The sequence below is a fragment of the Muscardinus avellanarius genome (genome assembly GCF_963383645.1).
Source record: "Muscardinus avellanarius genome assembly, chromosome: 4".
In the NCBI taxonomy this organism is placed as follows: Eukaryota; Metazoa; Chordata; class Mammalia; order Rodentia; family Gliridae; genus Muscardinus; species Muscardinus avellanarius.
Genome location: NC_137789.1, coordinates 144,301,320 through 144,324,336, shown reverse-complemented (window position 1 = coordinate 144,324,336; position 23,017 = coordinate 144,301,320). Strand labels below are relative to the sequence as shown.

At 45.2% G+C, this 23,017-nt stretch overlaps 1 protein-coding gene across 1 annotated transcript in view; it reads right to left on the bottom strand.

The window, feature by feature from the left end:
- ACSL5 (acyl-CoA synthetase long chain family member 5) overlaps positions 1-21,397 on the bottom strand; it is a gene marked incomplete at both ends in the record, with an annotated part of 46,361 nt that extends 24,964 nt beyond the window's left edge. Inside the window, 4 exon segments of the mRNA XM_080694972.1 lie at positions 2,256-2,440; positions 21,254-21,275; positions 21,278-21,352; positions 21,356-21,397. Of these exon segments, the coding sequence (XP_080551098.1) occupies positions 2,256-2,440; positions 21,254-21,275; positions 21,278-21,352; positions 21,356-21,397 (324 nt within the window).
- Positions 21,398-23,017: the final 1,620 nt, after the last annotated feature.

Sequence of the window (23,017 nt, the reverse complement as noted above, 5' to 3'; positions counted from 1 at the left end):
CTATGCAAACTCTGTGGAAGGGGGTTAAGATGAAATAGTTACCTCTGAGCACCTTGTATACTTGGGTTTTGGAAATGAGGTTGACAAAGAGAGAAGTGTAGATGTCATATGGTAATGTGCCTGCTGTGATCAAAACAAGGGCATGATTTGGGAAACAAATGAAGCAGGCAATTCTGAATAAGGCAGAAAGGTTACAGAGAAGAAATAGTATTTTCATAGAGACTTTGAAGATAAGTAGGTGTTTGCCAAAGATGTGTGGTTAGGATAAGGCAGAGCAGAGAAAAATAAAAAACAAATTAGATTGAACTAACAGCCTGAACAGTGGCAGCAGGGCAAGAGATCACAGGCGGAGTCTGACAGGCAGCTTGAGAGCATGGTATTAGACAAAGAGGGAGCAGCAAGACCCATCGAGGGATGCCTGATAAATTATAGGATCAGTGTGTGTGTGTGTGTGTGTGTGTGTGTGTGTGTGTGTGTGTGTGTGTAGATCAGGGTTTCATAGCCTTTAGGTATATTTTCAAGTCATGGGAGAGGAGATGTTTTCTCAGCTGTGAGGATTTAGGGCAAGGTTTTGGCATACTACAGTCTGTGGGCTGAATCTGGCCCGCCATTTGTTTTTTGTAAATAAAGTTTTATTGGAATGCAATTGTGCTCATTTATTTACATAGTGTCTGATAACTTCACTCTCTCAGACCCATATTAAGTAGTTGCAACAGAATCCATATGGTCCATAAAACCTAAACTACGTACTGACTGGCCCTTATAAAATATGCTTGCCAACCCCTGCTTTAGAGGAATTGAGAGATGTTGAGAAGAAAACTTGAGGAAAGAAGAGAAGAAAGGCCGGGCGTGGTGGCGCACGCTTGTAATCCCTGTGCTTGGGAGGCAGAGACAGGAGGATCACGCAGGTTCGAAGCCAGCCATGCTGGTTTAAGAGACCCTGTTTCCAAATAAAAACATATATATATATATATATATATATATATATATATATATATATATATATATATATATAGTCTGGGAGTGTAGCCCGGAGGTAGAAGGGCTTCCAAGAACCCCAGTACCACAAAAAAAAAAAAAAAAAACAAAGAGAAGAAAGTAGCCAAGTGACAAAGGAAGACTTCCATGGAAATAGAAAGATGCATTGCTGGCCTTGCTGACCAAGAAGGAAGCGTGTCCAGAAGTCTCAAGTTAGTTGAGAGAAAGTCTGAAGGAGAAGCCACTGAATTCAGAAGCAGGTTGTGAATGATCCGGAGCACTATGGAGGAGATGAGAGTGATGAGAGGTCAGATGAGGGAGTTCAAGTTTGGAAGAGGAATCAAGAGATCACTCTGAAAGAACTGGGTGGGAAGGGGAAGAACGAGGGAGGAGGGTGGGCTGAAGGGCAGCAGGACGCGGAGATGATGAAGAAACTGAACATGGAAACAAACCGAAGGATGGGGTGGGGGTGGAGAGCCGAGGTGCCCTGAGGTAAGATTCCTGAGTAGACAAAAGACTCAAAAGAAAAGAAGGGGTTAGCCCAGGAGAAACCGGGATTGCTTTATCTTGGAAGAAAGTATGAGATGAACGTGGATACTACTGTGCATGGAGGCAGAAGGAAGAAAACATGGAAAGGACATCGTGGAAGCTTTTGGTTTGCTCAGAGATACAGGAAGAAACTGGGTGTCTTACTGACAGCCAGTGGAATGAGCCCAGCTGAATCCCCACCAGTGCTGAGAAGAACGAATATTGACTCTGAGTTGGAGTCAAACTCCAGGGAATGAATTCTTTGCGATTCTCAGACATTGGGTACCTCTGTGAAAACATTGTCCTGCTCTGTCATCTAGATCACGAGCTTGCAAGCTTTTCTCTAAACAGCCAGATAGCAAATAGTTTAGGCTTTGTGGAACATAGATAAATTGTCTTTTTTTTTTTCAAGTATCCCTTTTAGAAATCTGAAGAGTATTCTTAGTTTCCAGTTGCACAAAAAGGTAGATTTTGCCCGAGAGCTGTGGTTTGCCAATGCTTGATGTAGATTATAGGTATTCCTCCACCTGGCTGTGGTATTTTTGTTTTGTTTTGTTGTTGTTATATAAGAAAACGTGCTAGTCACAGAAATTTAAATATGTAAATTATCTGTGGACTGGTAACTTAAAAGGTTTAATTTCACATGCTATACCCAAATCCCTTCCCATTTGAGGGATAACCCGCAGCTTTTGAATTGCAGTTTATGCCCGATCAAGGTTGAGAAATTATAAAGACGACTAGAAAATTACCTCAATTCCCACGGACTGATTGTCCAGGTCAATGAGAGGTAAGACTGGCTGAGGTCTGTTGATCAGCCACAGGAAGACAGCGGCTCCAAATGTCAGGATGCAGATCAGGGCCGGGGTTGGAAGTGGGGAAAACAAGAAGTTGAAGATAAAGAGCATCTTTGTGAACAGCAGCAGGAAATTCAGACCTTAAAAAAGAGGGAGAGAGAAATAAAAAGTTAGAGGACGTAGCCATACTTTTTTATTTAATAGTTCTGTTTATAGAAGTATGCCTGTGCACGTACACAGGTACACACACACGCTCATACTCAAACCCTCCAAATAAAGCTAAACCTCTCTAGGAGAATTTCTTCCACTGTTTACCTTCACATAGCAATAAAAGGATGTGGTTTCTGCCCTGGCTACCCCCACGGTGCTGCCACAAGGCAGAAAGGATCAAAGGGAAGAAGTTAATGATTTTCCAGACACTTTTGAGAAATGGCCCACCAAGTCCAGTAGGAGGCTGGCGGGACCCAAAGCTGGCAGAGTGGAGTAGCCAGACAGCTTCCTTGGCCTCAAAAGACTGACGGTCAGGAGGACTTTCGGCTCGAGTTCCCTCCTATAAACCAAACAGAAGAGCAGGCCTCTGGAGAGATGACACCACAGGTTTATAAATCAGTCATTTTGCTAAAGGACATTTTCTGCTGGCTAGATAAGCCATGCTTATTGCTTACTGCTTGCTGGCTTTTTTTTGTTGTTGTTCTTTTTATTTTGTATTTTTTTGTAGCATTGGGAGGCTACATCTGATGTCCTCTCCTCTAGGGAGCCTGGAGAATCATTTCCCAAGAGGTAAACATTAGCCAGGTACCCCGAAAGAACACTGAAGAATGGTATTAGCACATGGCCAGTGCAGAATATTTGGGCCAGCAAAAGGTCTCAAGGAGCTAAAGCAATAAAGGCTTCTTCAGCCTAAATTAGAGTTTCCAGCTAAGTTCAGCCTCAAACTACGCTAACATGAAGGACCAACGCTAGAACAGGTCCTAGGAATATACCCTTGCTGAAGCCATCTTTTCCAGCCATGGCCTCATTGTACCCAGACCTGGTTAAGATCATAGTAGTAGCAAATGAGCCCTGGGCTGGGGGCATCTGCACAACTCAGTTACTCTAAAGAAGTCAATGCTATGAAGTAGTAATTCATCAAAGTGAATGCAAATGGAAACTCCCAGGAGCCGGGCAACTTACTCAAATCCACACACTCGCTCCCACTGTTGCTGCTCTGTAAAAACCTACATCAGAACTAGCTGCATTCTTGTAGACCGTGGCCACGGCGCTGGAGGAGTCTGAATTATCCTGGCATCTAACAGAGACAGCGGGTGAAGTTCTGAACTAGCACTGTTCAAAGTTCACCGCAATGCTTGGCGGAATGGTGTTCCTACTCCAAATCAGAACAAAAGAAGCCCGATAAAACGTTTCTATCAGATCAAAAGCATAACTGCTCTTAGAGCTTTGGGAAGCTGCCATTAGATGCCATCTGGAACCTTCTCCTTTAAGGGAAACGTTTTGCTCTGGCCCAAGAAAGGCTATAAAGCATAGATACTTTGTAGGACCGCAATTTTTCAGCTCCTTGATTGGTTATTTCCTGACTTTGGAGTAGTTCCCTATCATTTTTATGGAGGAAAACTGAACATCCAGAGACAGGGATGATGGTCTCCAACTTCTTGTTTCCTATTATGCTGCATTGAGAGATGAAGGAAAAACAAAAACAAAAGCCAAGCCTCGGGGGCACTAGTTACAAAACAAGAGTGCTATTGTGACCACCTGGCAGATTCCGACAGCTGGGGTTTTGGAATCCAGCCCGACATACCTGGATCCTAGCACAGTGGTGGCGCTTGAGGAGGGAAAAGCATTCAAAACCTGCCATATAGGACCATTTTGAGGCCAGACACTCCAACCTGGGCCAGGAAGGAGGACCGCCCCAGGGAAAGAAAACTGCTTTTGATTGACAGAGCAGCGACGGTGCCAGTGGTAGACGTGCCGGCTTTGTGCTCAGCCCTCTTTCCCACCACCACCTTCTCCCCAAACACTGGGACAGTGGCCCTAACCTGGCTAGATCGAATCACCTGGGCTGTGCCCCGCACCCTCATCACACCTGCAAGTCAAGAGATCTTTACCTGCACCCGTCTTCTCGGCCAAGGCAACAAATTGTGGTACTGAGTACCTGTGACCCCTCCTCCAGATGGCAGAATTACATGTGAGTGGGAGACTTTATGACGTCTTCAAAGTAGCATCTACCGGTGAAGTTTCTGTTCAGGGATGGCTGAACTGAGGTGAGCGGGGAAGAGGGAGGGCAAATAGCCTGGCAGGTAACCCAGCAGGAGAAAAGGCACAGATATAGTCCTTGCCTGGCCTCCAGGGGGCACCTGCAGGCAAGTCTGGCTGATTGTTACCACATAGTCATGTGGGCCCAGGGTCACCAGACTGTCAGCCTCCCCCTCTCCTCGGATAACCCAGAAGACTGGATATTGCAAAACCTCAATTTTAATGAGTGGCAAGTTTTAAGGGGGAGATATATAAGAACGTATCTTCTGGTTTAATTTGGGACCAAGGTCTGACAATGCTTGGCTCTTCCTGCTAAGGTAGACTTTCGCCATACTCTACACAAATGAAGTAAGACTGGACACTCCGTTACAAATGAGGGAGCAATTGACAAACTTCAAGCCTATAGTTTCATGAGAATGAAAGGATTGTGTCTATATTGGCAAGAGATTTTATTTACAAAAGATACTGAAGGTTCTATTTATTTGCCAACTGAAATAGCTTAACTACTTTGTTATTACTGATCAGGTATGCAACTCAAGTAAAAGATTTGTAGAATTTTGAGAAGTTTCTCCTTGCCACCCCTCACCCCCAGTTTTTAAAAATTGAGACAAAATTCATGGGATAGAATTAACCACTTTAAAATGCACAGTTTAAAGCCAGGCGTGGTGGCGCATGCTTGTAATCCTAGCATTCAGGAGGCTGAGACACTGGTATCGTGGTTTGCAGACAGCCTCAGCTACTTAGCGAGGCCCTTTGCAACTCAGTGAGACCCTGTTTCAAAATAAAGAATAAAATATAGGGCAGGGGGTGTAGCTCAGAGGTTGAATGCCCCTACGTTCCATCCTCAGACCCACAATAAATAAATAAATAAATAAATGTACAATTTAGAAGTATCTACTATACTTAAAATTATTTCTTCTTTGAAAAAATGTTTACTCAGGTCCTTGGCCATTTGTAAAATTGTTTATTTTTTGTCTTTTTATTGTTATTTGTTAATTATAATGGGGATTGAACCCAGAGACTTTGTGCTTCCCAGGCATACTCCATTTCCTTTATTATTTTTGTTTTGTTTTGAAACACCATCTTGATAAGTTGCTAAGTCTCTCTAAATTGCTGAGGCTAGTCTTGAACCTATGATCCTCTAGTCTCAGCCTTCCAAGTACTGGAATTACAGGCATGAACCACCACACCCAGCTTTGTTGTTGATTTCTAAGAGTCTTTTACATATCCTAGGTACTAGACCCTTATCAGATAAATGATTGCAATGTTTTCCCCCCCTCTGTCCTCTCTACATTTGTTATCTTGATAGCCTCCTTTTTATACTCACTGCACACACACATTGTAAACATTATGGTGTTGGCAGTATAAAGGATTTGCAACCATATTGTGTGATTAAAGAGGAGAAAGCAGCTGGGTATGGTGGCTCACACCTGTAATACCAGTACCCCGGAAGCTAAAATAGGAGGATGCAGGTTGGAGGTTAGCCTCAGCAACTTAGCAAGGCACCCAGCAACCCAAACAAAAATTAAGAGCTTGAAGGTAGAATGCCCCTGGGTTTAATCCCCAGTACCCAAAACAAACAAACAAACGAGAGAAAGCAAGGTCCAGAGAGAAGGTGAAATACTACCGGGCGGGAAATCTCTGGTTGCCATGCTAATTTTTATAATCTTTAGAATCTCCGATCATTTCCAGATGTGCTCAAATGAAGAAGAGAAAAAGCCACCCCCCTCTTGTTTTGTGTCCCGTGTGAATCGGATGACGATTCTGGTCCAGTCACTGCACAGAACCCCCTGCCAGTCATGGGTGTGACGGCATTTCCTCTTCCCTTTAACATCACTTCTCATTGAGGGGGGAGAAAAAGGAGGAAGGGAGAGATGTCACAGCGGGAACAAAACGAGGGAAGAGCTTCGTCAGGCTGCCTGAGGGAGGGTTTCCATCCTGGGTCGGAGCAAGCCACAGTACACGGGGCGGCTCCCAAGCGGAAGGCAGATTCTGCTTTTTAATGTGATGGCAACATGCCATCGCATGGGATGTCCAGTTGTCGGGGCCCTCCCCTCCTCTGCAGCACGGATGGCCGTAGCCAAAGCCACTCATTGTCTGGCTCCTCACAGGTTCTATTCCCAAGTTAGCTGAAGGATGCCTTCTCCTTGGGACCTCCTTGACCTCGAGGCCATGGTCATGCCATACTCAGCTTCAGCTCTCTCCCCTTTGAGGATTTGGGGGAAGCATCTCTTCATCAAGTCTCATTTTCTTAGAGCCAAGTTTTTAAAAGGTCCCTTCAACTCAACCATTCAAGTTTCTGGCCAATATTGTTTATGACTTGTCATCTTTCAGGCTATCCCTGTAGGCCAAAGATGCACCACTTTTGCTAGTCTCTTTCTTTTAAAAGATTGCATTTTTGTACACATATTACACACAGAGCCCCGCCCTTACATTCATTCCCCCTTCAGAGCCTGTGGGTTTGTTTTTCTCTCTGCCTGAAACATCGTTCCCCAGACCTGAGAGGGTGTGGATTGCTTCTAGGTCAGGTCTCACCTGAAATGTCACTTTGCGGAGGCTGGCTCTCTGCTTACCCTGTTCAATGCTGCCCTTTCCTCCCCAGTCTTTGTCATGGACCTGGCTCTCCTTCTCCATGACGTGATGCACAGCCTGAAATAGCCCCAGCCCCTTATCGTCTGTTACCCCTGTTGAGCTGATGTTCTAATTGGAGCAGGGCTTTTATTTTGTTTACATACTTATACCAAGCCTGGCACAAAGTGAACTTTCAAAGCGTGGCTATTGAATAAACAAGGAGCAGTTTTCTAGTTTAGAATTGTCTGTTCTAATTAGTCTCAGTTAACCCATTCTGCCCTTGCCCTCAAAGCCTCAAGCCTTAGTCTATTAAAAGTCACTCTGGAGCATTGCATAATCCCAGTACTTGGGCGGTTGAGACAGGAGGGTTGTAGGTTGTGGCCAGTCCCAGCTACTTAGTGAGGCCCTGTTTTAAAAATAAAAGAATAAAAAAATAGGGCTGGGGTGTATCTGAAAGGTAGAATGTCCCTGAGTTCAATCCCCAATGCAAAAAAAAAAAAAAAAAAGAAACCAGAAAAAAGTCAGTCTGAGGCTGGGAATGTTGCTCAGTGGTAAAGTTCTTGCCTATTCAATATGAGGCCTTGATTCTAATCTCCAGCAACACACACACACACACACACACACACACACACACACACACACACTCGATAATCTTGAGATGCCCCCCTCCAAATGAATATTTTCTAAGGTAATGAATGAGGATGGTAGATGTTGAAAAAAGTGTATTTATCCAAGTGCTTATGTATATCAACATCAATGGGATTTATATTACAATGTGAAAGTATAATACACCAATAAAAACATTATTTTTTAAAAAAACGTTTATTTAAAATATACACCAAGCTGGCATGGTGGCGCACGCTTGTAATCCCCGTGCTTGGGAGGTGGAGACAGGAGGATCATGCAGGTTCGAAGCCAGCCGCTCTGGCTTAAGAGACCCTGTTTCCAAATAAAAGATATAAAATAGGTCTGGGAGTGTAGCCCAGAGGTAGAAGGGTTTCCAGGAACCCCAGTGCCACCAAAAAAAAAAAATAATAATAATAAAAAATAAAAATAAATAAAATAAATAAAATATACACCAAGCCAGACGTAGTGGTGCACGCTTGTAATCCCAGCATTTGGGAGGCTGAGACCAGAGGATCGTGGTTCGCGGACAGCCTCAGCTACTTAGTGAGGCCCTCTGCAACTTAGTGAGACCCTGTTTCAAAAATAAAGAATAAAAAATGGGGCAGGGGGTGTAACTCAGAAGTCAAATGCCCCTGGGTTTCATCCCCAAACCCTCAAAAAAAAACCCACATATATATACCAAAATGCCAAACGTAGTGGTGCACACTTGTCTCTCTCTCGCTCTCTCGCTCTCTCTCTCGCTCTCTCGCTCTCTCTCTCGCTCTCTCGCTCTCTCTCGCTCTCTCTCTCGCTCTCTCTCACTCTCTCTCTCGCTCTCTCTCCCCGTGTAGCAAGTCTTTACAACTCCTAATAACTCCAAAGAGGCCTCTGCATTATTCAGGAGGCTCCGTAGCAAAGTCTTTCTCTCTTGGCAGGGCTTTCCGTTTCTAATCCATTCCCCATTGCTATTTTCCTTAAAGTCCTACCACCCTCAGCTTTGGAGGGCTCCCTGTCAGTCCTCAATCACATGGTGCATATTTCTAGACGAAGGGGTGGCAGCAGGTCAGTAGGGCATTGCGAGGCAAAAGCATCCTGCACATCCTGAGCTTACCAGGGAGGCTCTGGGAACCTCGCTTAATGTGCAATGAAGGTGAGCCAGGTATTGCGAGATCCTTCACCCAATTTCCACAGAGCCCTGGGGCAAAGATTTTTTTTTTTAACCTTTTCTTACACCAGTTTACTTTTAATATCCAATGTAGTTTGTCTTCTACTAGGAAATAAAAGATAACATGATTTGAGACAACGTGTGATCTTGTTTCACAAAACTCAAAGAGTCAGAGGAAGTCTAATCAGGAAAAACATGATTCCAGAGGAAAGAGAATCACAGATATGCAAGCTATTTAAAAAGACTCAAAGATTGAAAGGCTCGACAGTCAGTCAGAGCCAAGATAAAACAAAACAAAACAAAAGTGGCCACATTTTCCAACCAAAATAAATAATGAAGCTGGGTGTGGGGGCGCATGTTTGTAATCCTGATACTTGGGAGGCTGAGACAGGCAGGAGGATCACAGGTTCACACTAGCCTCAGCTATGTAACAAAACTGTTTCAAAATAAAAAACAAAAGTCGGGCTGAGGGTATAGCTCAGAGGTAGAATGCCCTTGGGTTCAATACCCAGTAACACACACACACACACACACACACACACACACACACACACACACACACCCCCTGAGAATACAACAACAAAAAACACAGTCAAGAAGAAAACTGAAAACTTTCTAAGGAAATAACAATTACTCCTTTTTGTTTTCATAATTACTAAGCTAATTCAGAAAGGTGGCCAGGTCTCAAAGCTAGTACCCCAAAAGTCAATAAATAGCTCTTTTTATTTCATACAAATAACTTGAAAATCATGAAAAAGATGATATTCATACTATATATTTAAGAATAAATGTATAATATTCATAACAAGTTTAGATCTGAAGCATACAAGGCTTGAAAAGTGAAAAGACACACCTGAAATAGTAACTCCTATCTGATTAATTAATTGATTATTTATTTATTTATTTATTTATTTATTTATTTATTTATTTGTGGTGGTGCTGGGGATTGAAACCAGGGGGTATTCTACCTCTGATCTATACCCCCAGCCCTATTTTATTTTTTATTTGGAAATGATCTTGCTAAGTTGTTGAGAGCCTCGCTAAATTGCTGAAGATGGCTTCTCACCTGTGAGCCTCCTGTCTCAGCCTCCCAAGTACTGGGGTTATAGATATGCACCACCATGCTCAGTTTCTGCCTGTTTAACTGTCTATACATGGGAGGCAAAGGTAATTAAGACCAGTAGAATTGGGGGAGGGGAGACTAAAAAGCTAATTCTAAAGTTCACCAAGAAAAATAAAACGAACAAAGAAAGTCAAAATAATCTTGAAAAACAACAAAATTTGGATAGGTAGAAAAGCTAAACATGATCAAATTTAAATATTTAGTATAGAGCTATAAATATTTTTCATTGGTCTTGAATAGACAAACATAATTATCAGAATAACCCTGTAATACACCCAGTAGATGCTGTTATTACATGCTAAATTACATTTGAAGTAAAAATGAATTTTTTCACTTAAATGTGTTGGGACAACTGGCTAGCAATTCAGAGAGAGAATATTTAAAGCAGATTACCTTCTTATTCTTGCAACAAAAATTTAACTGGAGAGGGACCAAAGACTTAAGCCTAAAAAAATGAAAACAATAAAAATATTTGGAGCAAAATAATATTAGAGAAAAACGATTCGTAATGTTGACTCATAGTGAGTTATAATGAAGATTCAAGATAGACATAAAATCATCTCGAGGCCGGGCGTGGGGGCACATGCCTGTAGTCCTAGCACTTGGGAGGCTGGGACAGGAGGATCTCAGGTTGGAAGTCAGCCTCAGCAAGTAGTGAGACTCTCATCAACATAGCAAAACCTTGTTTCAAAATAAAAATAAAAATAGGGCTGGGGGTGTATCTTAGAGGTCGAATGCTTCTGGGTTCAATTCCCAATAACACACACACACACACACACACACACACACACACACACACACATACACACACACACACAAATTAGAAATAGAAATGTTGGGCAAGTTTTGATTACATTAAAATTAAAGAAAAATAGCCAGGCATGGTGATAAACGCTTATAATCCTAGTCATTGGGAGACTGAGACAGGAAGATTGCAGTTTAGTGGTCAGTCTCAGCTACTTAGTGAGGCCCTGCATAACTTTGTGAGACCCTGTTTCAAAATAAAGAACAAAAAAATAGGGCAGGGGGTGTAGCTCCGAATGCCCCAGGGTTCAAATCCCAGTACTGAAAAAAAAAAAAAGTCAAAAGGTAAACTGGGAAATGTCTCAAATATTTCAGACAGGGAAAGAGCGAATTTCCTCAATAAGGAATACTAAGAAGTCAATTAAAACAATATACAATCAAATAAAACAAAGGCAGAGAGCATGACCAGAAAGTTTACAGCAAAAAAAAAAAAAAAAAAAAAAACAAAAACAAAACCAGGCTCCTTAAACCCATCTGAGGCAACCCAAGCAAGAGGCAATCAACTTGTTTGCAGTTTCTAAACATGCAAATTATTCAAATGTAAAGGAAATGTTTTTTCCCTAACCATTAGATTGGCAGAGAGCCATCACTATGATGTGGAAGTTTACTGGGGAAAAGTAAGTTGGACGTAGCTGCTGACAGATGTGCCGGTTGCCCTCTACCACAATTTGAAATGTCCCTTCTTTGACCTAACGATCCTACCATGAATTTATCCCCAAACACATCAGCTCAGCTAAGCGTATCCCAAGTGATGCATAAAGTACTATTGAGGATTTAGGCTCCCAAGTCAGAGTATTTGAGCCCCAACCCTGCTCGATCATCTTCTTTGTGACCCGGGGTAGATAATTTCTTGTGGTTTCTCATCTGCAAAATGTCAATAATATTTCCCCCATAATGCTGTCACTATGATTTAAGGAGTATTTGTACATGTGAAGTGCTTAAAATCGTGCCTGACACAGAGTCTTAGGTCTTAGCCATTTTATTCATCGTCATTAAAGCTGTAGGATTGACTCAAACTTAAGAGCCCAGGAAGGTTGAGGAGGTGGAACACCCCTGTAATACTAGTACTCGAGAGACTGAGACAGGAGAAACGTAGGTTCGCAGCCAATCTCAGCAACTTAGTGAGACCCTCTGCAACTTATCCAGATCCTGTTTCAAAATAAAAAATAAAGCAGGGCTGTAAATTATAGCACTTCTACATAATGAACTACTTGGCTGGCAAGAAGATTCATATGTACTGATATAAAGAGCTGCATGATCTATTGCCCCATAGAAAGAAAAGCACATGTGGGCATGTGTATACACTCTGCGCACAATTGTGGTGAATTACATACACATTTGTTTCTGAAAGGATAATCCTCATAGAAAAAGAGAAGAGGAGAAAATAGAAATGAATTTTCCAAAAAGTTTTGGCTTGTCAATCATTTAGTCAAAAGATATTGACCGGGTATGGTGGTTCGTATGTGTAATACCAGTACTTGGGAGTCAAATCAGGAGGATCACAGGTTCAAGGACAGCTTCAGCAATTCAGTGAGGCTTGCATCAATTTAGTGAGACCCTGTTTCCAAATACAAAATAAAAAATAGGACTAGGGGTGTGTAGCTTGGTGGCAAAATGCCCCTGGGTCTTCTGTTCAATCGCTAGTAACACACACACATACACACACAAAAAAAAAAAAAAGAAAGAAAAAGAAAAAGATATTGAAGGGCTGGGTATGGTGGTAAATGCTTGTAATTCTAGTATTTAGGAGGTTGAGACAAGAAGATTATAGGTTCAAGGCTAGCCTCAGCAAATCAGTGAGACACTCAGCAACTTAGTAAGACCCTGTTTCAAAATAAAAATAAATAAATAAAAGAAGGGCAAGGGGTATAGCTCAGAGGTAGAACAATGCTCCTAGGTTCATCCATAGTACCAAAAAAAAAAAAAAGATATTAAAGGCGTAACCATCTGTGTATTAGGCACCATCCTGAATACTGAGGATATAGGAGCCCAAAAGCCAACAAAGACCAGTAGGATTATTTTCTGTTGGGGAGTTGGACAATACACCTGACTAATAACTAGATTATTATAGTACCATAGAACAACAATGGCAAAACATAAAGCAAGGAAGGGCTGGGGGTGGAGTGGGGAGGGGTTGAGTTTTCATTCGGGAACTCAGAGTAGGTCTTACTGGGAAGGTGAAAACTGATGGTGTGTATTGTATAATCTGAAAGATTTATTTATTTGTTTGTTTATGTATCAATAACAGGTACAACTCTCTATTATGTTACTTCTGACTCAGGCAGATAATTTAGAAGGTTTCGCCATCTTGGTTGGTGGATTTCATGTGAACACCCCTGGGAAACGACCCTGCCTTTTTTTTTTTTTTTTTTTTTTTTTTTTACAGTACCGGGGATGGAACCCAGGGGCTTTCTACCTCCAAGCTATAACTCCAGCTCTATTTTTTACTCTTTATTTTTTTTTAAAACAGGGTCTCAGTGAGTTGCAAAGGGGCTCACTAAGTAGCTGAGGCTGTCCATGAACCGTGATCCGCCCCTCTCAGCCTCCTGAACGCTGGGATTACGAGCCTGTGCCACCATGCACCTTTGTTTCTACAGCACAGCTCTCCCCCCACCAAAACCACAGCCATTTCCAAGCTCCAGCTGTTGTGCAAAGCTTCTCAGCCCCTGACCAATCGAGCTTGAACAGCAGCTCGGGGGTAGAAGAGTTTTTCCATTTGTGTTTTCAGCAGGTAAGAAAATAGAAGAAAGGTGAAGCCTGAGACTCAGAGTCGAGGGGGCCTGGAAATGCATCTTTCAACATTTACTCCAAGTAGCAGAGAGAGGGAGGGAGGCTGGTGTAAGACGCTGCCCTTTGGCCCTGTGGGTTAGACTTCCCAGCCACTCAGGGTGCCTAGGCATCAGGCCACCACCTCATCGGTCACGTGACCAGCCATGGTTCCTTCTCCTCACCTGGGGCCAGGTTCCCAGTGTGTGTTGAAGCATCCACATCAGGGGATGTCCCCAGGCAGTGGGGAAATGGTCTCCTTGTCATTTCAACAAAGGTATGTTGGGCAGGGCAGATTGACTCTACCACCAAAGGGAGCGGAGTGTTAGTAAAACCCAGGGAGTGGCAAAGTAGTAATTTCCATATCATGGAAAGATTCCGTTTGGTTGTTTAAATAATTAAGAGGGGAAAAGAGATAAGAGATTAACCTCCCAGAGCTCTCTTCCTAACCCAATTGCCAGGCTATACCCAGCAGCTCCAGTTTGTGAGACCGCCAAGAGCGGGGGAAGACTGAGCCAGCCGTTCGGTGGCTGTTCCCTGGCCACAAGCAAGCACACCCTAAAGGAATTATTGTGGGGAGGCTGAGGCGGAGGATGAAAGGTTTGAGGCCAGCCTCAGCAACTTATTTTATTTTCAAAATAAAAAAAAAGAGGTTGGGGGTGTAGCTTAGTGGTAGAATACACCTGAGTTCAATCCCCAGCATCTTTACCCCCCTCCACACAAAAATATAAAGAAGGAATCATTAAAGCCACGGGTAGACTGCACAGAAAGGGCCATGGGGACCAGAGCTCAGAAGGAGTGGATCTTCCCCAGGTTGGGGGGCCCCCGCAAGGTTTCCCATGACCAGGGGACCTCTCTATGACAATCATATCCCTGTGTTTTGAGCACTCTGGTGCAGATTCTAGCACATCTAGCAGGGACCCCAAGATACAGTGGAAACCACTGGTACCCAGTCACCTCCTCCTTTTGCTTGAATTGGCACAGGTTCAGAGAAAGGCAGCCAGGGAGAGGGAGAAGAGTCTGTTGAAGGCAGCCAGTCTCAGGATTCAGTCCTGCAAGGAACACAGCATGTGCCTGTCCCCGAGGGGCCAGGGCGGAACCTTTCAAGTAAAGTGCAACCAGGGGCTTCTCGCCATGGGGGCGCTGCTAAGCAGCCCAACCAGAGTGAGGTCAGGGGTCACTTATGCCGCACTGGGGCATCTGAGTGCCTTCTATACACCAGGCAGTGTGTTCAGCATGAAGAAAACACATTTCTAGCTGGCTGTAGTGGTGTGTGCCTGTAACCCCAGTACTTGGGAGGGTGAGAGAGGAGGATCACAGGTTTGAAACCGGCCCCAACAAATTTAGTGAGACTCTCAGCAACTTAGTGAGACCTTGTTTAAAAAAGAAAAACGGGGGTCTGGAGGTACAGCGCCGAGGTAGAATGTCCTGAGTTCCATCTCCAATAGCCTTCCCCCCAAAAAGAAAGGCTTGGAGCTCTTAGTCTAGCCGAAGGCAAAGCCAACCTCCCAGGAAGCTCAGTACTTTGAGAAAATGGGTGCTGTGGGGTGGGCTTAGTTTGGGGAGCCCTTGGGAGACTAGAGAAGTATGTGTGCAGCAAGAAGTGTGTTTGCCTTTCATACTTTTAATTTACTTATACATTTGCTTTCAATAAGGCAGATACAGATCTTGGACCGGTGTATCCAGCCCCGTGCCACGAGTTACAGGACTCTTAGAATATATAACTCTTGCTCTCTGGGGACTTATTGGGTCTGTCTAATATGAATAACACAAAATGACCAGTGTGTGGGAGTAGCTATGAGAGAGAAGAAGGGAGAGGCCAGTGTAGACAGAAGCAGATTAAGATGGCTGGATGGAACCCTCAGGGAGAGTTGAGCCTCGATCTCCTGGCTTATTATCAGGGATGGTCCCCGGCAACAAGGCCAGCTGTGCTAGGAAGAGCCCCACTCTATCCCTGTCACCAAACCACCGTTCTTAACTGTTGTCTCTGTCTCTTCACTAGGTGGGATGGACCTATGTAGAAGAGAAGAAGGGGAGACCCCAGGTGTGGCTAGAGGGACAATGAGGAGAATGGGATAATTAGTGCAGGGAATGTGAAGATGTGTTCTTTTCCGTGCAGGTCTAGGGATGGAACCCAGGGGCATTCAATCTCTGAGCTACACCCCCTGCCCTATTTTGTATTCTTTATTTTGAAACAGGGTCTCACTAAGTTGCAGAGGGCCTAAGTAATTGAGGCTGTCCACAAACCGTGATCCTCCAGTCTTAGCCTCCCGATGCTGGGAGTACAAGCGTGCGCCACCACACCCGGCTCGAAGATGTATTTTTAAAGGAGGTGAAGGGTCTATCTCTTATAGTTTCAAAAAATAAAGAGAGAGAGAGAGAGAGAGAGAGAGAGAGAGAGAGAGAGAGAAAGAGAGAGAGAACTTTAAGAAGGATGAGCGAGAGAGTGTCTAGGCTAGTGTGGCCATTGACTCTAGAGTTGTCAATGTGGGTCACAAATACCACGACACTTGAGGGGGCCAGGGCTCAGCCCATTGGGCTAAGCGGCATTTAGTAGGTGCCCTTTGCCAAGTCAGATACCCAGGGCCTCTTGACAGCCCATCAGCACGGTTGTGGAACCACACAGAGGGTGGTGGCAGGGACTGACAAAGCTCCGTGGCTCTTGGATTGAAACAGTCCACCCCGAACCACCCCTGTGCTACCAACAAATCACAGTTCAGCAGCCCTGCCCTGAGGATGACGTTGTTAAGGTGAACACGTGCGAAGGGCACTCCAAGTCTCTTGTGATAAAATGAATTATGAAAACTAACGTAAAGAGATTCGGTATCACAAATCCTCTGTGTTTGATAAGAGGGTCTGTAAAAAGATAGGCTGTGCAAAGTTCTAAGTCCCGTCACCCTGCCAGGATAAGAAGTGGGTGACTAACACAAGAAGCTGGTAAAGAGCCCCCCCTCCCAGTTCTCTGCAGCATTGGCCCAGACCAATGGTCAAGAGTCACCGCTCAGAGTACACGCAGCCAGCTTTAATGCTGGTATTCTCGTTTCCAGAGGCAAACTGCAGGCTACTGCCGCTCTAGAAGCCAGAGCAGCAGCTCTACACATAGCAGATATCTGAACTTGGGGATGTTACCTAATGTCACGCAAGCATCAGCTTCTCTCAATGGCATACAGAAGGGACTGTGTGTGGTATCTGGTATAGCACCAGAAATGCGAGAAGTCCTCAGGAAAGAATACCTTTCTTTTCCCTCTTCGGTTAGCCTTAATTATATTTTCCAAAACTGGGGATGGAACTTGGGGACATTCCACCACCAAGCTACACCCCCAGCCCTATTTTTATTCTTTATTTTGAAACAGGGTCTTACTAAGTCGTAGAGGGCCTCACTAAGTAGCTTGAGATTGGTGGTGAACTTGCGATCCTCCTGTCTCAGCCTCCCAAGTCCTGGGATTACACCTGTATCACCATGCCCAGATAACCTCAATTTTTAAGTCCTTGTCAAAATCAGAGGTCCTCTTATCAGCTGTCCCCCAAGAGAAGATACGATCACGGTGTTTGTTCCACTTACATGCAAAAGTCCTAACACTCCTTATTTCCAGTCAAACAGATCACCTGTCGTCCCCGGGGGAGCCATGGTCTGTCTCTGACCCATCTCTGCTGCCCCCGCATTCTCGCATCCTCCCACAAGCTGCTCACAAGCCTGCAGCTGTTAGAACAGCAGGAGCCAAGAGGACCCAGAGTCTACAACCAGCTCACAAAGGGGGATGGCGCCATGGCTGGCAACAGTGCATGGCCTGTCTGCTCTCCCAGACTCCAAGAATGCACATATTTATTCAAACAGCAGGACACTAGAAGCTAGGAAGTGCCAGCCCTGTGCCAGGGGACAGCGCTGGTGAGAGTCCATTTCTGACCTCAGGATGCGAGGTCATAGAGAGGAGAAACACACCCGGATTCATTACCACATCACACGCTTCGTTGCCACATTCTGCATATTACAGCACGGTGTGGTGAGAGCCGTGGGGGGTGAGCTCAGGGTGCTGCAACCACCCCACCCCCGCGGGGTGCTGCCATCCTCAAGTCTCTGGCGGCACCCAGAGGGACGGAGGGTCTGCATTCCTCCTGGCCAGCCTCATGACACAGAGCAGGCATCACACTTGGTTTCTAAAAAATTGCCAAGCCCGGCGTGGTGGCAGGCACTTGTAATCCCGGTACTCAGGAGGCTGAGCCAGGAGAATTGCAGGGTTCAAGGCGAGCGTCAGCAATTTAGCGAGATTTTCAGTAAGTTAGTAAAACTTTGTTTTGGAATAAAAATTAAAACAGGGTATCGGGGTATAGCTTAGAGGTAGATTGGCCCTGGGTTTAATCCCTAATACTACAAACATAAATCACAAATAATAAACAAATTAATTAAAATAAATAGCTAAGTCCTGGCTGGAGAAATCACCTGCCTGGACGTGGGAAGATGCTTTTTCTTCTTTTCTATATATATATTTTAAGGTGCAATTCACATAATAAAAATTTAATCAGATTAAAGTGAATAATTAGCCAGGCCTGGTGGCGCACACTTTTAATCATAGCATGCAGGAGGCTGAGAGCAGAGGATTGCGTTTCTCAGATAGCCTCAGCTACTAGGGAGGCCCTCCACAATTTAGTGAGACCCTTTTCAAAATAAAGAATAAAAATAGGGCAGGGGGTGTAGTTCAGAGGTTGAATGCCTCTGGGTTCCATCCCTAGACTCGCAAAAATAAATAAATAAATAAATAAGCCGGGCGTGGTGGCGCACGCTTGTAATCCCAGCATTCGGGAGGCTGAGACCTGAGGATTGCGGATCGCGGACAGCCTCAGCTACTTAAGTGAGGCCCTCTGCAACTCAATGAGACCTGGTTTCAAAATAAAGAATAAAAAATAGGGCAGGAGGCATAGCTCAGAGGTCGAATGCCCCTGGGTTCTACACCCAGACCCACAAAAAATAAAAATAAATAAAAAATAAATAATAAAATGAACAATTAAATTAATTGAGTAGGTTCACAATGTCAGGCAACCACCACCTCTAGTTCCAAAACATTTTCATAAAAAGAAAACCCTGTTCCCATTAAACAGTCTCTCTTTTCTTCTCCCCTGCCCCTCTGTGTGTGTATGGTACTAGGAATGAAACCCAGTGATGCTCTACTTCTGAGCCATACTCCCAGTCCTATTTTATTTTATTTTTTATTTTGAAACAGGGTCTCACTAAGTTGCAGAGGTTCTCACTAAATGGCTGAGGCTGTCCTCGAACCTGCAATCCTCCGGTCTCAGATTCCCAAGTATTGAGATTACAGGCACAGTCCACCTCATCCAGCTCAGGCAGGCTCTCTCCGTTCTCCCTTCTCCACCATTTGGCAACCGCCAGGCTACTTCCCTCACTATGGATTTGAGATGGAAGGATTTTCAAAAGATAGTTTTTCTTCCATTTCTAATTCTTTGACCTATACAACTAAACTCAAGTACTCAGAAATCAAGGCACAGATCACCTTTGGAGGTAAATGAGCCAGAGTTTGAATTCCAGATACAATCCGTCTCTAGTGAGCATCTTTCTCAGCCTCAGTTTTCTGTTTTTTTTTTTTTTTTTTTTTTTTTTTTTTTGTGTGTGTGTGTGTGTGTGTGTGTGTGTGTGCATGTTTTCTTGTTTTCTGCTTGTTTATTTGTTTTGGTACTGGAGATTTAACTCATGGGTATTCTACCTCCAAGCTATACTCCCAGTCCTTTTTATTTCTTTATTTTTGAAACAAGGTCTTGTTAAATTGCTAAGGGTCTCACTAAGTTACTGAGACTGGCTTCATATCTGTCATCCTTCTATCTCAGCCCCCCAAGTCCTGGGATTACAGGCCGGTGCCACCGCACCCATCGCTGGACTGCTTTTAAGGTCCAAAGAGAAAGCCGACATAAAACATCCAGCTCTGTGCGCCCTATCGGAAGTTGTCAGTGGGTGGGCATTGTAATGCTTGTGGTTCTAGAGAAATGTCAACCTGGAAATATGTGGTAAGGATGCGAGCTCAATACCTGGTGTCCAGGTCACCATACCTTAAGGTCTTTTTTTTAATCAATTAAAAATTTTAGGAAATCGGGAGGAAGGAGAACCTCCCCCAGGAGTGCGTCCAGAATGGTATTTTGGCACCAGCTTGCCTTGCAGCCTCAGTCCCAGTTTGACAACTTGCTGGCTTTGTGACCTTCGGAAGTTGCTTCCCCTCTCTGACTGTCTTTATTTTCTCAGCCATAAAATGGTAAAACCACCCACCTCAGAAGATCGCCTGGATTAAATATGAATGCCTGCCGTGTGCCTCTCTCCGTGCTTTGTCCTCTCTCCTTCACCCCGCTTTCCTTGTGCCTGTGGCCCCGCTGCAAGTGTAGCGCTTAGCTGCAGAGTAGGACACTGGTCTTGCAGGTACCTTTGCCCTTGAGAGTTATACTATAGCGGGGACCTTGCCAAATGCTCAGCTAAAACATTCTGTTTGGTCTGGACCATGATTTTTTAAAAATGAGCATGTTTACTGGGGCACGCCTGCATCGTTGCTGCTTGCGCCTCACTACAAACCATCTACTTCACGTGTCTATACTGCCTGTGTAATACATTGCTATTACCTCTAAGCACTTGCATTTATGACTCATAATTATTTGGTTCCTTTTATTGTGCCAAACACACAATAATGCCCTCAAGATGTTGTACCAAGATATATTACATATTCCCCTCAAATACCTGACCCTTGGAGGGAACCAGCAGAGAGTGACACTGTGCTGGAATGTGGCGGGAGGGATGGGACAAGAACCATCACTCCACTTTTATTTTTTAAACTAAACCAGTATTTATTTACTTTTACTTTTTTTTTTTTTTGGTGGTACTGGGGGTGGAACCCAGAGGCTTCCTACCTTCGGGTTATACTCCCAAACTTATATTATACTTTATTTGGAAATAGGGTCTCACTAAGTTGCTAGAGCCTCACTAAGTAGCTGAGGCTGGCTTCGAACCTATGCGATCCTCCTGTCTCAGCCTCCCAAGCGCGGGGATTACAAGAGTGCGCCCGGCTTCATTTTACTTCATTTTTAAGACTCTGCTTCTCTTATACAATACCAATCAGCACCTTAAGAGCTTTAGAGTCAACCTTATCTTTCAAACCAAAAAAGGTTGATACCCACAGAGGATACCCAGATCCACCTGTGAAGCCCCTTCCTAATGCCTGCAGGTTCTTCAAGGTCACCTTAGATTAACCTGTGGCCTTACCCCTGGCAAGAAACCCAATTCCATTCAGCCACTGCTTGGCGGTCTCATTCATCAGCTCCTACCACAGGAGGGAGTCAAAGGCGGGCCAGAGCTGAGGGCGACCCCCAGCCCTCCACAGGGGAGCGCGACAGATGCTCAGGCCTGCCAAAAGAGGTCTGGCATCCTTCGCCTCCCCAGGAAAGGCAGGGGGAAGTCCCATTCAGTCCCCATTGCCCCTTCCTGTGGGCCTTCCTTATACACGGGGCTTAAAGGCAGCCCTTGGAGTCCCAGGAGCACGAGCAAACATGACGTGCGGGTGGGGTGCAGCAAACCCTAGATTTTTGGAGGTGCTTTGGCAGAGTCGGGGTCAGGATGCCTCTGCCTCTTGCCCACACAACCCCCTGCTGAGTAACAGCCCCCCCCCCCAGGGGCCCCCTTACCCTGTGAGGAGGGCCGAGTATCTGTCTTGGTGCTTCCAAGCAAGTGGGGCTTCCTGGCCCCAGGTTCCTCCTGTCACACGAGTCCCTGTCCCTCTTTCCTCACCTCTGGCTCCTCCGGGGACAGGGGGGCTTCAGAGAGTCCATGCACCAGACCGCCTGGCTCAGAGCGTCCCCAGCGCTGCCCTGCTCTGGGCTGTCCCCGGCGAGGCCATGGCCCGGCTTTCTAACGTGCTCGGGGACTTCACTTCCTGGTTTTTCTTTCACAACTGAAAGTGGAAGCGTTTTGACCAGGAGGGGAAAAGCCGCCAAAGCTCCCCTGGCTTGTTATCAAAGCCTTTAACCTCAGCCCCTAAGGGCTGGAACGAGAGCCAGCTTTCATCAGCAATCCACCCTGTCCTCCTTTGCTGGTCTATCTCTAAACCAAGGCATAAAAAAATAAATTTCAAACTCGAGGTGTCTGTCCCTCTAACCACGAGTGTCAGAGCGGCGGAGGTGACGTTTTCACTGCTGGATTCCAAAGACAGGAAAGCCCAGCTAGAGGGACCTCCGCTGTCAGTTCCATCCCCAGACTGTCATCCTCTTTAAGCAACCCCTTACTCCAGTCCCCAGAGCTGCCTGCCCCGTCCCCAAAGCGGTTCTCAGGAAGCCCATAAAATAAACAAGTCAAGAAGGGCAGTGGCGGGGAGCCTCTGAATTGACTTGGTCGCTCTTCCTCAGACACATCAGCTCAGCCTCTCTCCCCTCCAAATGTAAGTTAAAAGTGTTCTCTCTCACTCCCCAGAATCACCAGGACCTGTAGATGTCTCCTTTGATTCACGTGGTCACAAAGGGACCCTGGAGCTGCCATCCTTAGATATGAAAACAGAAATAACAGCTTCCCCGCTGTGCCCGCCTCCCCCGCCCTATAGACTCTCCCCACCCAGCCCGAGCCTTCCCGGAGGGCTCACAAGAAGTTCAGTGTGAGTCTGATTAGGATTTCTTCTCATTGCAAAAGAGAAGTCGTTAAAGTCTCCTGCTGAAAATGCTGGGGCAAGCTGTGGCGCCGTCTCAGAGAACCTGAGGGCTCTGAGGACCCCTCTTTGCGCAGGGGAGAAAGAGGAAAGATCCCCCCTGGTGTTCCATCTTCTAGGTCAGCTCATGGCTGGAGGAATATTTGGCTTTACTTATTTTCAGGAGCTCAGCTTCCTGGAGAGAGCAGGCAATGACAGATGGCTGCTAAGCCTCCGTCACTCTAATCTCTCTGGGCTCTCTTCTGGGACTGTCTTCCTTTACCAACCCCAGGTGGGGCTCAGAGCCAGGAGAAGAGGAGGCTGTGTGTGTGTGTGTGTGTGTGTGTGTGTGTGTGTGTGTGTGTGTGTTTTAAATTGATCTAAAGTCTCTTATGAGTTGTATTTCTATCCCATGCTCTGTGTGCAGCAGTAAGACTCCCAAGACTTCAGAGAAAAATAGAAAGTTTTGACAACACGTGTAGCCATTCTACCTCCTAGCTGTGTTGCACGAGCCATGCTACTGAAGAGCCCGGAGAGGCATCATCACCCATTAAACAGGAATGGCACCATCTGCTCACTGGAGGTGGAACGCCAGTTAGGTCACGCGTGGCCTGTCACAGCCCTGTCCCTGGCGCTTCATAGAATGTCCACTAAGGACTCCCTTCTCTTTTTCTCAAATGGGAATCTTCCATCAGCACTTGGGTGAATGACCTTTCTAACCAGACAGGCAGATATTTCTGAATGGAAGACGAAGGAAAACTACATCCTGGTTTTG